At 39.7% G+C, this 16,232-nt stretch overlaps 1 protein-coding gene across 1 annotated transcript in view; it reads left to right on the top strand.

Annotated features, from left to right (window-relative positions):
* LOC138756695 (mannosylglucosyl-3-phosphoglycerate phosphatase-like) overlaps positions 1 to 16,232 on the top strand; it is a 53,655-nt gene that overhangs the window by 17,643 nt on the left and 19,780 nt on the right. The window contains exons 5-6 of the mRNA XM_069923082.1: positions 2,036 to 2,183; positions 4,614 to 4,779. Coding sequence (XP_069779183.1) covers positions 2,036 to 2,183; positions 4,614 to 4,779 — 314 coding nt within the window. The remainder of the gene's footprint in view (positions 1 to 2,035; positions 2,184 to 4,613; positions 4,780 to 16,232) is intronic.

Genomic DNA, 16,232 nt, shown 5'->3' with positions numbered 1-16,232 from the left:
ATGGCATGCATAACTTAAGGTTGTTTGTTCATATTCAATTAACAGATAAGTATCAATTGGTAATGCAGAATATTCTCATTCAAAACACATTTATTCCAAACCACCTTTACCATGTAAGATTGAAAACAGTATCTCTGACAGGATCTCAAAAATAATTTGTATATATTTTGATTAGACATTCAGCATGGTAACAGGCCATTTCAGCCCATGAGTCCGTACCATCCAATTTACACTCAATTAACCTACAACCTCGGCACATTTCAAACAGTGCGAGGAAATCGGAGCCCCCGGATGAAACCCATGAAGACATGGGGAGAATGTACAAATAGTGGGGGATTCAAACCCCAGTCCTGATCGCTGGTGCTGTAAAGTTGTTGCACTAACTGCTACGTCAACCATGCCACCCCTTATTATTAATCTTCATTATTTGACAGTCACAAACTTTAAATGAAGAAATAAAACATGAATACCATTGATGCCTTCTTCTGTGTATCAATGCATTCCCACCTAAGTAATGCTAAATATGCCCTATCATGTTTAAAAAGCATTAATATGAATTAATACACATTAAAATACTGTAATAGTTGAAGAGCCTTTATGCTACATTGTCTAAATATGTGATCAATTTCAGACTTGTATTAAGTGACTTGTGCAACATTGCAGCTGCTATTTTAATGAAGTGGGTTTATTACTCACCCATACACCTTTGTGCAGCTCAGAGCTTTTGAAAATACAGTAATCCTGTTCTGGGCTGACCTTGCCAGTATGCCAATTCGTGAATGGCAATGATAATAAGGAATGGGGTACAAAGATATATGGTGTAAGAGGAAAGATAGCATGAATTTCAAGTGATGAAATAGAAAGAGTTCATATTATTTGCTAAGATTGTAGAAATTACCTACCTGCGAGGTCAATATTTAACCCCATTGTTCTTTATTTTTTATATATATTCTTTTTAAAATATCCTACGTTCCTTCTAACCATAGATCTTGTTCTCTATCATTCGTAAATGACCGATCTTTTACAAGAGTTAGTGCAAAATATTTTTTACATGCAAGTAATTCTGTTGACATGATTAGATATTGACTTCAGAAACCTTTAATCTTTGTGTTGCTTCAAGATCCATTCTTGATTTAAGTCAACACTGAACTACCTCTCTTGAAGGCACTGACCCATGCTGTGATATAGTTTGCTAAGAAAATGGTTATTTCCATGTACTGAAGGTGTTGAGGTCAATTATAAAGCCTGTGTTGCAATCTTGGCTGTGATCTGATATCTCAATGTGGCAGAAATTACCATGGACCTTTTTTTGGGTCAACTGATCTCTTTGTTCACAAAATGATAGTGTTCATAAAGCTTTCACCATTAGTTAGAACATAAGTATCTGCTACTACTATAAAATAAATCAGAACGTCATTAAGGAAGCCCATCTTAGAAGTAGGATTGCTTTAGAGTAATTAATGAAGTACTGATGAGCATTAGTCCAACTCTGTGGGCCAATATTAAAATGTTCTCATAATAACTTACTTTTAATGTAATATTGAGGATTAATTTTAGCACCAGATGTTTTCTAGATCAGTAGAACCTTACGGACTCCCACCTGCTAGTGGAATGTTTCATTGTCCAACTGATAAGGCTGTTATTGAGTAGAACAGGAATAATGAAATTTAAAATCATATAAAATAAAGTATAATTTATATTGTTTACATTGTAAGTTACTGTTCAATATTTAGATCTCCTAAGGTCTCAGTAAGCTTTCCTCCATCCTGAATATTGTTAATTATCAGTACATTGCTCATAATGATAACATATCATCTGAAGAAATCCCCTGATTCACCTTTGACTACTCAGCTAGGGCAGTGTACCTTAAGGGCATGTGAAACAATTATTTTGGTTGTTTTCAGTTATTATAATCTGGATATAAACACAATGTACTGGGATCTGGTTTAATGTGTGCCAGTTGATAATTTGCTCTAGTGTTTAGCATCAACAAATAACATAAATTGTAACAAACTCTTAACTTTTATCTGTGCAGCACCTGCTTGGAGAAGTACTTTGTCAGATAGAGGTAGAACTGGATGGCCGTTTCACCACAGTAAGAAAATCAGAGAGCAGTCTAGGGAATCTTGTTACCAATGCCATGCTTGAAGCCACACATGCTGATGTGGCATTGCTTAATTCAGGTATATTTTCTTCAATAAATTCTTATTTACAATAACCTAATAGAAACCTGACCATTTACAGAAAGGACTGGATTAAAATATTGGATCAATTGGCAGTTCTAATCAAGGCTCAAGGTTCCTTTTATTGTCACGTAATGTATTATACATCAGACACTTCAACTTTTGTCTGCTGTAAGGCTGAAAGTTGGCACAATCATTACCCACGCCTCTGCAATAAGAGAAAAAGAAGCAAAAGAGAGTCCTTTCAGAGACACTGTGTGTCCATAAATTCGCCTCCAGCTCTCCCACAACCTCTGCAGCCACACAGACTCCTGTTCAAACCATTAGCAGCCCAAGTTCCACGTCTAAATCTCCAATATGATTATGGAGCCTTCAGCACCTGAAGCCCTTTGGGATCCCTTCTTGCCCTCACCATCCAATAGAATCCTGGTTGTGAACCAGCCTTCAGCAGCCCACAGCCTGCTGAGTGGGTCCTTTGACCACAAATCGTCAGCAGCCTTCAGCCTGTGTGAATCCTTCAGGCACTGAGGCCCTCACTGGTCCTCTGCTGTAGACTCCTTCTCAATGAGGGGGTGTTCACACCATTTCTGCTGCCCTTTGCCATTCCTCTGCTCTCCAGAGTCTGCAATCCCTTGTGGTACACTGCCTGTAATAGGTACTACCATCTTCGGCACAGACATCCGTGGTTGCAGCATTATAAAAAAAACACTGTTGGCTCCTTTAACAGGTCGTCTAAAGCCTGTCTGGTGCTGTTGGCAGGAGGACTGGGTAGTTGGAGCCTGCAATGTAGTTCTGTGCCTCCAGTCCCTGCTTTCCTGAGTCCTCACCAGTAACAGCTCTGCCATTATAGCAGTTCTGCAGTATAGAACAGTTTAATCTTTGATATTTAGGGTTTGTTGCTTTTTAAAGTTTTAAAGAGAAACATAGACTCCGTTTAAGGTTTTCAAGAGGATATAAAAAGTGGTTGCAAAAAAACCTTTCCACTATTCTGAATTAACAATGAACACCCACTTTTTGTTTCTTATTAGTTATCTTAGATGAACAATCTCAACTATTCACTGCCAGCTTTCATTGATCATCACAATTCATGACAATAAGGAATTTTTACTGAGTCATGTTTTATTTAGGGAATGTAAAAATCAACGATGTAATTAGTTTGTGGTGGTTGAATGTTTTTAGAATGGAAGGATGCTTGTCATCTATCCTGAAATGAAATGATGATAGTTATGGTCGTCTATTGCAAGTTTTACCTCAGTAGCACAGAAAATAAATTCACTTATAGCGTATTAATTTGTAAAAATAGCAGGCTTGTCTCCTTCTCTGGGATAGGCATATAATCAATAGTATGTTCTTGGCCTTGGTATATTATATTCCACTGCTAATTACTGTACCATCCAGTGATTTTACTGAAAGCTTAATTACTGAGGTTAAATAAATGCAGTATTATTTTCAAATTATTCTGCCTGCGTGCTTATGCATCATGTTTATCAGGAACAAATGTGAAGAATTGGCACTTTATGGAAGTTTATAAGTGTCTTTGGAAACAGTTACCTAAATATCAACAACTTCAAGGGTAGAAAAGGAAAGTGGAACTGCCTAGAAACTAAACCTTAATGTGCTGAATGCCTACAGTCATTTATTGACAGAATATACACACACATGGGATTTGGTCCACCTAATTCATTTACACTCAGTAATTTATAGAGCAGGAGGCTTTGTGATCTCAGTTAGTTTAGTGCGATGGAAGTCGTAGTTTTATTAATAGCACAGATCTGTTGCAAAATTAGAATAATTAGAATGGTTCTTGTTGTTGTGAATTAGAACATATGACAACCCACTTTCATTACGTGTAGCATTTTCAGTTTTGCAATATAGTTAACATGATAGTTGCAAATTCTAAATTTATTTTTATTAAATATGTTTTTTTCACATCTGAATTTACACTGAATTGATGTGAGTTACTGGATCATTGATCAGAGACATGAGCTTTACTCTCATTTCAGCTGTGGAATTTAAATTTAAATCATTTTAATTTTGGATTGATTTAAAAATATGGTAGTATTGATATGCAGAAAGCCATTGATTATTGGAATGATCCATTTGATTTCATTAATGTTCTTAAGGGTCCAAATCTGTGGTCTGTACACATCCTGATCTATATATGACTCCAGATGCACCAAAGTGGATGACTTTTAACTCCCTCTGATTCATTCCAGTTATGGATAGAAAATTAATTTTGTCTTTGTTAGGGATGTCCATTACACATGACTGAATCATTGAAAATTTTTGTACAACTATCAATCCTGGTCAAAAAAGAGCTAGGCCATTTTGTTCCTCCAAATTTCTCAGAAATAAAAAAAAATAGAATCCCTTGGCATGGTTTGATAATCTGGACCAAATCTGCAAAAAAATATTTTTTTAAATTCTTAGGTACTTTGCGCTCAGATCGCTTACATCCACCAGGTGATTTCACCATGCACGATCTTTTGTTGGTTTTACCTATTGTGGATCCACTCTTGGTTGTCCAGGTGACAGCAGAACAATTATTGGAAGCTTTAGAAAATGGGGTCAGCATGTATCCAGAACTTGATGGAAGGTAATTATTTCTTGAATTATTTTTTATCTTGTGTGTCTTAATAGATTGTGACATAACAATTCCCTTGAGCAAATATGGAACAGAGGATCTAATTATAAAGAAATAAAATTAGAAGCAATTGATATCCCAAAATAAAAATTGCATTTGTATATAATTCTCTCAGAGACCTTTTTAAAAAAAAATTTAGACATACAGCACGGTAACAGGCCATTTCACGAGTCCATACTGCCTAATTTACACCCCATTAACCTACACCCCCAATGTGTTTTTAAACGGTGGGAGGAATTTTTTTAGGATAATTATTTGGAAAATCAGTTGCATGTGTTCTTTGGAAAATTGTGTTTGCATTGTTCAAAATAGAGTAGGGAATGTCTGCTATTTATAGAGCCATGGAGCATAGAACAGGTCCTTCAGTACAACTGGTCTGTGCCAACCAAGTTGGCTTTCTGGGCCATATGGTTCTAAATTATTGGTTTTCAAACTGCCCCCCTAAACTAACATTCCGTCTTAAAAAATCCCTATGCCATCAGTGCTCTGTGATTAGTAAGGGATTGCTAAAGGTGGTAAATGAGTGGGAATGGAAGATTGAGAATCACTGCTCTAGACCCAATTGTTACTGAAATATTTTGCTTTAGAAAAATTGTCATAACTCCAAATTTACTTTGGAGTTATGAAACTGTGCACATAACGAGTCAATTATGTATGATTAAAAGAGTGGTTTTCAAATTTTTTCATTCTATTCACATACCCCCTTAAGTGATACAAAATGTTATATAAATATTAAATACATGTAAGTAATAATATTTATTCATGTACAGTACAACTCCAATTATCTGAAATGGTTGGGACCGGGCCTATTTTGGATAAATGGTTTTTTTGGAGAACCAGTCATTTTTTAAAAAACAACCCAGTAGCAACAGCAAATCTCTTTAATAGTGTTTAAACAAGAAAAAAAAAACAAGCTAAGGCTTTTTAAACATTAAAATAATGTTTAATTCTCACAAAAAATTGTTGGCCACCACCGATCCTCAACACCTACCCATCGAGGCCCCCGCTCATGCTGGGAGACCGAGAGTCCTGCTCTTGCCTGGGAGGTTGAGGTCCTCACTGCTATGGGGAGCCCGGGGTCCGCTGCTGCCACCACTGGGAGTCCAAAAAAATTTCAGATAAATAAGAATTTGGATATCCACGTTTATGCAAAATTAAAAAAAAATTCAGATAACTGAAGATTTCGGATAATCCGATTTCAGATAATTGGAGTTGTACTGTATGTAGTTTTTAAACTACTAATTTGTATTGGTTTTAATAATCAAAATGTACACAACATCTACTTATGTAATAGTCAAATATTGTGCACCAATTTTGAGAGTAAAATTTAGGGGGTTGTTTATTACATACAACTTTGTACCACTGTAAATACCTGAGTCATTGGAGGCATTTGGAACTTGGATGGGTGACTGGCAGGGATTGGCTGGTAAGTCTGCATTCGAGACATTATGAGCTCCACTAGGTGGCAGTTGGCTGGGGCCTAGGTGAGAGTCCGCATTGGGGATGTCGGGACCTTTGTTGGCGGGAAGACAGGGCGTCAGGAGTTTAGATGGATGGACGGCTGGTACATTGGATGGGGGTGCCTGGGGCTTCAGAAGCTTGAATGGTCAGGGCATTGGGCGCTCGGATGGGAGAAGAGCAGGCACGTCGGGAGCTCCAGAAGGTGGGCAGCCGTGGTGTCTGGAGCTTGGATGGACAGGTGGTTGGGGGATTGGGAGCTCAGATATGGCCAGGGAGTCAATAACTCAGATGGGAGGGTGCCCAAGGGATTGGGAGCTTGGATGGGCATGCTGCCAAGACGTAAAGATACAAACTATAGGGCATGGGCCAAGGGTGAGAGGGGAAAAGTTTAAGGTGAACATTAGGGTGAAGTTCACACAGAGAATAGTGGGCGTGAAGAACTAGGTGCTATTTTAAGGCATAAATGTGGGCTCAATTTTAAACATTTAATAAAAATTTAGACAGGTACATGGATGGGAGGGGTATGGAAAAAGATAGTCTGTGTCAAGGTCACTGGAATTAGGCAGAATAATTGATCAGCAGCTAACAAAGGACGAAATACCTGCTCTTGTGATGTCTTATTCTATGGTTCTATATCCAGCAACTGTAGTAATGTTGCCCAGAGTTCAGAGAAATTTGGCAAATAATCACCAAAACCTACCAATTCTTTCAGTACCCTGGGATGCTTTCCATCATGTACTTATCTATCTTTGGATCCACGTTTGTTTAGTACTATCTCTTTAGTGATAGCTATTGCATCCAGGTTCTCATCTCCCATCACATCCGTCTTTGGCATGGTAGACATGTTCTCCATCATGAAGACGACACGAAATAGTAATTCAAAGCCTGAGCCATTTCCTCATTACCCAATATCAGTTCCTCCTTCTTATCCACAATGGGACCATAACCTTCACTTTAGCCACTCTTTTCCACTTTATATGATTATAAAGCTTTTCCTGTCCTTTTTTATATTTTTTTGCAAATCTTTTTTCATAATCTACCTTCCTTTTCTTTATTGCTCACTTCGTGACTCTGTTGCTTTTTAAAGTTTTCCCAATCTTCTTGTTTCCCACTGCTCTTGGCGACTTTTTACTCATAAGCTTTTAGTTTCATGCCTTCCTTTATTTCCTTAGTTAACCAAGGCTAACTGACCCAACCTTTACTGTCCTTGCTTTTAACTGGAATATACTTTTGTTGAGCACTGTAAAAAATCTCTTTGAAAGCCTTGCACTGTTCCTCAACTTTTACCTCCTAGTCTATCCTGGCCAACTCCTCCCTCATCTCCTTGTAGTTTCCCTTGGTTAGGCATAATACAGTGGCTTTAGACTGAACTATCGTACCTACCATTTGTATGAGAAACTCAGTCATACTGTGATCACTTTTTTCCAAGACCATCCCTATCATTAATTCTACTTGTCTCGTTGCACAAGACCAGATTCAAGATAGCATGCTCTCTTGTAGTTTCAGTAACATGCTGTTCAAGAAAGTTACCTCGGATACATTGTATGAAGTCCTCAAGGTTGCCTCGACCCACTTGAATCACCCAGTTTATGTGCATGTTAAAGTTCTTGATGATAACTGCTGTTCCATCCTTAAATGCTTCCAATATTTCTTGGTCTATTACCTGTGGCTATCTAATATTATTATTGGGTGCCCTGTAGACAACTCCCACTTGTTTTTTTTCCCCCTTTTCTGTTCCTAATCTCTTCCATGAATTCAAGATTTTACTCCTTAGATCTTTAATCATCTCTCACTATTGCCCTGATGTCATCCTGAACTAAGAGAGCTACCTCACTTCCCTTATCTCCCTGCCTGTCCTATATTACCTGATATCCTTGGATATTTAATTTCCAATCCTCTTCTCCCTGTAACTACATTTCCACAATGGCCACTAAATCAAACCTCTTTATACTGATTTGTGCCACAAGTTTACTGACCTTGTTTTGAATACTACAGGCATTCAGATAAAGTTCACTTATACTCAGTTTGCTTTTAAAATCTGGTAACTTCACCTTTTTTTTTTGCACTCAATCAGGGACTCATTTAAGGATCTTACTTGTGTACTTTATTGATTTTCTTTTTGTTTTCTCTGTATTGCAGACAGTTTGTTTAGATTCATTATCTGTTTACAGTTGTTTGTTTACATATTTACATTGTATTTATTTTTTTTCACTACAGTTAGTGGTAATTCTGCTGTGCTGGCAGGGAAAAGGAATCCCAGGGTTGTATGTGATGTCATGTACAGTACAACTCCGATTATCAAAAATCGGACTTTCTAAAATCCTCATCTATCTGAATTTTATTTTAAAAATTGGACAAATAAGGATATCCAAAACAAATCATAAATCTTCATGTAACCAACATTTTTTCAGTGGTTGAAAAAAATTCATTCAACATGAAATTAGAATGATGATAGTCCTCATTTCAGGCAACTCCCTCGTCTCTCTCTTTCAATTTCTTCTTTACCTTCCCCTTTTGACTTTTCTCTCCAACTCTCCTTCTCAAACTGCATGCTATTGTCTCCCAGCCACAAGCAGTTAGAAGTATCCCATGTCCCAGCATCATCAAGGAGGGCGGCCTCTCAGGCAGGAATGGAACCTTGGGGTCAGTGGCATTCCCTCCCTCCTCTCCCCTCCCCTCCCTCCCTCCTCGGCACACCGGATGCCGCCTCCAAACCCTCCCCTCAACATACTACCACACCAGACTCCTGGTGTGCAGTTTTCCTAGGTAAGAATTTGGAGTCAGGACACGGGCGTCGGGAGCTCCGGTGACCAGGGAGACAGGAGCCTGTCGACTCACCACTGAGTGTTCCACTAGCCTGGGAAGCCTTCTTGGGGATTAGTGGCAGTGGTGAGGGTGTTGGGGGGACTGGTGGTGGCAGTTAGGAGGTTTCAGTGATCAGTGGTGGCATTGGGTTCATGTCAGTGATCAGCTGCAGTGGTTGGGATGTCTCGGTGATTGCTGGTGGCCAGCATTTTTTTGTTGAGAATTAAAAATTATTTTAATGCTTAAACAGCCTTTCCTTATTGTTTGTTGTTTAAAAATTTGTACAAGTAATTTGTTGTTGTTACTGGGCTGTTTTTAAAAAAGACTAGTTATCCAAAAAAAACCTCTTTATCCGACATAGGCCCAATCCCGACCATTTTGAATAATAGGAGTTGTACTCTATCTACTTTGATAATGAATCTTAAAATCTGGAATCTCTTTTGCACTTTATTTTTGAACACTCTACCCTTATTTTTCTCTTTTTAAAAACTTTTGATTTTACTTTATCCACCCTTTTCTCTTTTACTTCATCTATCCCTGTCCAATCTGTTGAAACCACCCTCCTACTATTTAGTTGAAATCCCTATCCACAGTCCTAGTTATGTGATTTGCCAGGATCCAGGTCCCATCATGGTTCAGATGGAGCCTGTCCCCTTTGAATAGTTCCTTCTTTCCCCAATACTGTGCCAATTTCCCATGGATTGGAACCCACTTCTCCACACCAATCTTTGAGCCACGGATTTAACCCTCTAATCTTCTGGACCCTGTGCCAATTTGCACATAGCTCAGGTAGTAATTCAGAGATTATTACCTTTTTGTTCTTGCTTTTTAATTTGGTCCCTAGCTTTTCAAATTTCCTTATCAGAACTTCTTTTCTAGTTCTTCCTACATCGTTGCTAGCCACATGGACCATGACAACTGTATCTTTTCCCACCCACTGAAAATTCCTCTGCAGATCAGGTAAGATGTCCTGAACCCTCTGGGCAGTCTATTCCTGTGACAGAGAACTTTGTCTATTCCCCTAACTGTACCCATCTCTGAATACCACTACATTTCTCTTTTCTCCTCCTCTTGAATGGTTTTCTGCACCACAGAGCCAGCTTCAAGTTTTAATTTCAACTATTTTACTTGAATGTTAGATCACTTTGTTTCAGGAGGCAATTACACCTTGATCTTGTCTCACAAGTCTGTGACTCTTACTCCTTGTTTGGATAAGAGTGGGGGCTATAGGAAAGATGATGGGCAGATGGAGCCAGGTGGAGAAGTGGGAGCTGTGGAGGAAGAGACTACTGGTCTCTATAGGTAAACACAGATAAGGAGAGAAAAAAGGGTAAGACAGAACTAGGTGGGAGAAAGGGAAGGTAGAAGAGACAGAAGTTGGAAGGTGATAGGTGGAACCTGATAAGGAAGTGTAGGTGGGTAGATGGAAGCCGTGGCAGAGAGGATGGGGACCCAGTAAGTAGAGTGTAAGATACAGATGGAACCAAGAAGGAGAGTGAAGAACCTAGGTGGATCAAATGGAGTGAGAAAGGAGCACAGGAAGTGAAAATGAAAAATTCAGTGTTCATACCTTTAGGCTGTAGACTACTGGACATAATATGAAATATTGTTTTTCTCATTTGCTTTGGACAAGGCTGTGGCTGAAAGGCCACCATGGGAATTTTAGAAGTGAAATACCAGGCAACCAAGAGCCGGGATGGCTATTGTGTCAGAGTGCAGTTGTTCCACAAAATGGTTGATTAGTTTATGCTTGATCTCGCCAATTTAGGAGAATGTGTTGGGTCAGGGAGAGGTAGGTAGGCAGTATATGTGAACCAGGGAATCATGAAGAAAATGTTACTTACAGAAAGGGATGATCAGAGGAAGTGAGTAGTGGCAATGGGGACCTATTATAGAGGTAGAAATGGCTAAAGATGATAAGCTGGCTTGATAGGTGAGGACTAAGGGAACTCCTCCATTGTGTCTGAGAAAATGACTGAGGGCAGATATCTGCAAAATGGAGGAAATTGTCTCTGTCTGCACCTTCCATCCAACTCCATCTTCCCCTTTCATTTCTCTCTATGTATCATCTACAAACTGCTGATTCCCAACTCCACCCATCCCCTCTTTCACTTAGTTCCATCTTCCCATTATCAAACTCCTCACCAGCAACCACTTATTGCCTTCTAGCCCTTGTCTCACCATTTTATCCTGGCTGTCTCTGCTTGCTACTCATGACTCCTGATTCAAGGTCTCAACCTAAAATGTTGACTATTCTTTTGTCTTCAGAGATGCTGCTCAATCCACCGAGTTCCTTCAGCAATATGTTTTTGATCCAGCTTATTACAGTATTAGTCAGTGAAGGAAAACTTTTGTTAGTCCTCAGATGAGTATTGAGGATTATATGTATTATTCCAGGGATACAAAGTTCTCCTTTATTGTATTGTAGACCAGTGAGCCTTACCTCAGTTATAGGCAAATTATTGGAGAGGATTCTTAGGGACATGCTTTACAAGCACTTGGAGAAGCACAAATAGTCAGGGATAGTCAGCATGACTTTGTGAGTGCCTCATGAACTTAATTAACTTTTTCGACGAAGTGAGAAAACAGATTGATAAAGGTAGAGTGGTGGAAGCTGAGTATATGTATTTTAGTCAGGTGTTTGACAAGGTTACCTATGGTTTGTTCTTCCATAGAGTCAACTTCAAGTTTTAATTTCAACTATTTTACTTGAATGTTAGATCACTTTGTTTCAGGAGGCAATTACACCTTCATCTTGTCTCACAAGTCTGTGACTCTTACTCCTTGTTTGGATAAGAGTGGGGGCTATAGGAAAGATGTTTTCTCACTTCGTCGAAAAAGTCAGTTAAGTTCATGAGGCACTCACAAAGTCATGGGATGCATAGAAACATGGCTGCGTGGATTTGGAATTGATTGGCCTACAGAAGGCAGAGAAGAGTCATAGATCAAACGTATTCTGACCGGGGGTCAGTGACTAGTGGTGTTCTGAAAGTAAATACACAAAAGTGTTGGAGGAACTCAGCAGGTCCCACAGTGTTCAGAGGAGGTAAAGATATATGACTAATGTTTTGGGCCTGAGCCATTTGTCAAGATATGAGCAAAAAGCAGACTGATGCCTGAATAAAAGGGGAGGGGAGGAGGGAAGAAAGCCCAGAGGGAGGAGCATAGGCATAGGCCATCAGCCATAGATAGGAGGACAGTAGAGAAAAGCTAAGAATTAATCAGGGGAGTAGCTCTGAATGTAGAACTGGAGGAAATGAGATATAGGGATAGGGAGTGAGAGAGATTGGGGGGGGGGTGTGGTGGTGGTGGTGGTGGGCTTCTGGTAACTGCTGTTAATGCCATCTGATTGGAGATGCTCAGATGGAATATGAGGTGTTCTTCCAATTTGCAGATGGTTTCAGTTGGGCAGTTCATGAGATCAATGACAGACATGTTCGCATGGGAGTAGAGCGGGAAATATTACATCGTAAAGATCTTCAACAAAGTGATCTCCCAGTCTGCGACCGGTATCTCTGATGTAGAGGAGGCCACAGCGGGAGCACCAGATGTAGTAGATGACCCTGCAGATTCGCAAGTGAAGCATGGCTTCACTTAGAAGGACTGTTTGGGTCCCCGAATGATTTTGCAAGTTTAGCATTTCTTGCTATTCTCAGGGGTATGAATCAAGGGAGCGATTGGTTGGAAGGGTCATACATCAGGCTGCTTTTCATCATTTACAGCTCAGCTTTCAACACGTTACCCCCTCAATTCTGGTCAGAAAGTTTCAAAACCTGGGTCTCTGCACTTCCTTCTGCAACTGGATCCTCATCGGAAGATGACATTAAGTGTTGATTGGTAATAATGTCTCTTCTTCCCTAACAATAAACATAGGCACACCTCAAGGATGCATGCCTAGCCCACTGCTCTGTTCTCTCAACACCTACGACTGTGTGGCTAGGTACAATTCAAATGCCATCTACAAATTTCCCGATGACACCACTGTTGTTGGCAGAGTGAAATTAACTTGTTGAATGGTGTCACAACAAAAAACCTTTCACTCAACGATACCAATACTAATACTGATTGTGGACTTCAGAAAGGGGAAACCAGGAGAACACAAACCAATCCTCATCGAGGGGTCAGCAGTGATAAAGGTAAAGAATTTCAAATTCCTGCATCTCTGAAGATCTATCTGGGGGCTTTCATGTCAATGCAATTATGAAGACTCACCAGTAACTATACTTTGTTTGGAGTTTGAGATTTACTATGTTACCAAAGCCATGGAGAGCATTCTGACTGGTTGCATCACTGTCCAGTATGGAGGTGCCAATGAACAAGACAGGAAAAGGCTGCAGAAAGTAATGAACTTGGCTAGTATTATCATGGGCATTTCTCTTCAATACATTAAGGTCATTGACAAAAGGCAGTATCTCAAGAAAGCAGCCTCTATCATCAGGGACCCTCACCACCCAGGCCATACCCTCTTCTTATGTTGCCATCAGGAAGGAGGTACTGGAGCCTGAAGATGAACACCCAACGGTACAAAAACAGCTTTTTCCTCTCTGCCATCATATTTTTGATGAACAATAAACCACACTTTTTCCTCCTCTTAGAACTACTTTATTTTTTTATATAGTCTATTTACAGAAATGTAATTAATAGCAATTTTGCATCTGTAATGCACAATAATGCTGCTGCAAAGCAACAAGTTTTGTGACATGTGCAGGAAAATAAATTCTGATCCTGATGAGTGGATGGGGGATCCTTCCCTGTGGAAGGTGGAGAAGAGAGGAGAGGGGAAGAGGGTAGTGGGATCTTGTTGTAGGGGGCGGAAATAGCGGAGGATGGATGATGAATGTGGAGACTGCTGGGTGGTAGATGAGGACAAGGGAAATTCTGTTTTGTTGCATCTGGGGTGGAATGGGCCCACAGTTCCCTTATGCTACCATCTTTTCCCTGCCTCAGTGGGATAAACCTATCTAGAACCCCGCGCAAGTGGTCCCTAAACATCCTCCACATTTCTTATGCACTTTTCCCAGAGAACATCCCAATTTACTCTCCCGAGTTCCTGCCTAATCCCAATGTAATTAGTCCTTTCCCAATTAAACACTTTTACCATTTTGTCTGATCTTATCCTTGTCCATAGCTAAAGGTCAGGGAGTTGTGATCACTTTCACCAAAATATTCCCCCAATGAGAGGTCTGTCACCTGACCAGGTTCATTACCCAGTACTGGATCCAGTATGGCCTCTCCCCTAGTTGGCTGGTCCACATACTTTGTCAGGAATCCTTCTTGGACACAGCTGACAAATTCTTCCCCATTTATCCCTCTTGTAGTAAGAGGTCCCAGTCAATAATTTGGTAGTTAAAGCCACCCATAACAACAACCCTGCTATTTCTGCACCATTACAAAATCTGCTTACTTATCTGCTCCTCAGTGTCCCTTGCGCTATTTGGGGGTTTTGAGACTACTCCCAGTACAGTGATTGCTCCCTTCCTATTTCTGATTTCCATTCACACTGACTAAGTAGACAATCCCTCCTCAGCGTCCTCCCTTTCTGCACCTATGACACTATCCCTGACTAGCAGTGCTATTGCCCCCCTCCACCCCTCTCCCATCCTATTAAAACATCTAAACCCTGGAACCTACATCAGCTAATCCTGTTCTTGTCTCAGCCACCATTCTGTAACAGCCACAACATCTTAATTCCACTCACTGATCTATGTTTCAAATTCATCTCCTTTATCCTAAATACTGTTTACATTGAAATAGAACATGTCAAATCCTCCAGCTGACTAAATTTATGCTTCGTCCCTGGCTACCCTTCCTCACAAACCCTCAACACATTGCATCATCATTTCCACCTTCTGCTCTATTCCCTGCCCTCACATTCTAGTTCTCATCCTCCAGCCAAACTAGTTTAAACCCTCCCCAACAGCTCCAGCAAACCTGCCCACCAGGATATTGGTTCCCCTCCTGTTCATGTGCAACCCATTCTTTTTGTGCAAGTCATGCCTTTCCCAGAAGAGATCTCATTGATCCACAAATCTGAACTCCTGCCCTCTGCACCAACATTTCAGCCACACATTCATCTGTCATAACTTCCTATTCCTGGCCTCACTGACATGTGACAATTGACACACCTTTCACCTGCAACAGTACCCAACACTAATTAATTGTTTGTATATCATTCATCTGAAGAACCATTACATCTTCTGTTTTGATTATCACTATATATTACAACTATTGGACATTTTTGTACTTCATTTGATAACATTTTTATTTGATAAGAACTGCAACTCAGTGTATTAGTTTTGTAAATTTCACCTTTAATGGGAATATATGAGGTGGATAACTGGCTTTGAGATTGAGATAGCCTTGACCTTGGCAAAGAGAGGAATGAGGCAGGCCAACTAAAGTTTGAACTGCTGGGGAGGTGCTCTGACCTTTCCCATTTTCTCATCTGGATAAAGTGTGCAGGATTGGAGAGACAGAAATGTCACTGATTCCAATTCATCTTAGATGTAGATTTTTTGTCCATTACAGGATTAACTGTTTTCACCATATGAATGAATGGATAGACAGGGAAATATAAAATGATTTAGAGCAGGGGTGTCAAACTCAAATTCACGGAGGGCCAAAATTAAAAACTTGGACTAAGTCGAGGGCCGAACTAAATATTTATTGAAAATTTTCAACAACATCTGCATGTTTTCTCTTCTTTCAACATATGTAATGTTAAACTTTTTGTTATTAAAATAAATTTAATAATAATTTTGGATAAACTCTTTCCAGAAGCATTAACAAATGAGAAATAAAATATTCAATAAATAATATTTCTCTATAGAGGATTTGTCAAATGTTGCTAGTGTGCTGTCGAATAGTAAAATCTGAGGGCTATTGAGAATGTGGGAGAATAACATGATTCCTGAAACAATCAAATGGGTGACTGATTGTGGGCATGAACTCTAGCAGGGTTATTTGCCATGCCCTTTTTCCATTGGTACAGATATCCTTTGATTTACACACTTTTCAAGTTTTATGCCTAATGAGCTTGTATCCAGGTGCAGGACCATTTTTAACCAGGAATATATTTATCACTGTGACATGAAACTATTGGAAGATTGTTTTATCCTGAGATTAAAGTTCATAATCCT

This window comes from Narcine bancroftii, chromosome 3, assembly GCF_036971445.1.
Source record: "Narcine bancroftii isolate sNarBan1 chromosome 3, sNarBan1.hap1, whole genome shotgun sequence".
In the NCBI taxonomy this organism is placed as follows: Eukaryota; Metazoa; Chordata; class Chondrichthyes; order Torpediniformes; family Narcinidae; genus Narcine; species Narcine bancroftii.
Note: the sequence above shows the minus strand (reverse complement) of the source record. Positions and strands in the feature narration are given on the sequence as shown.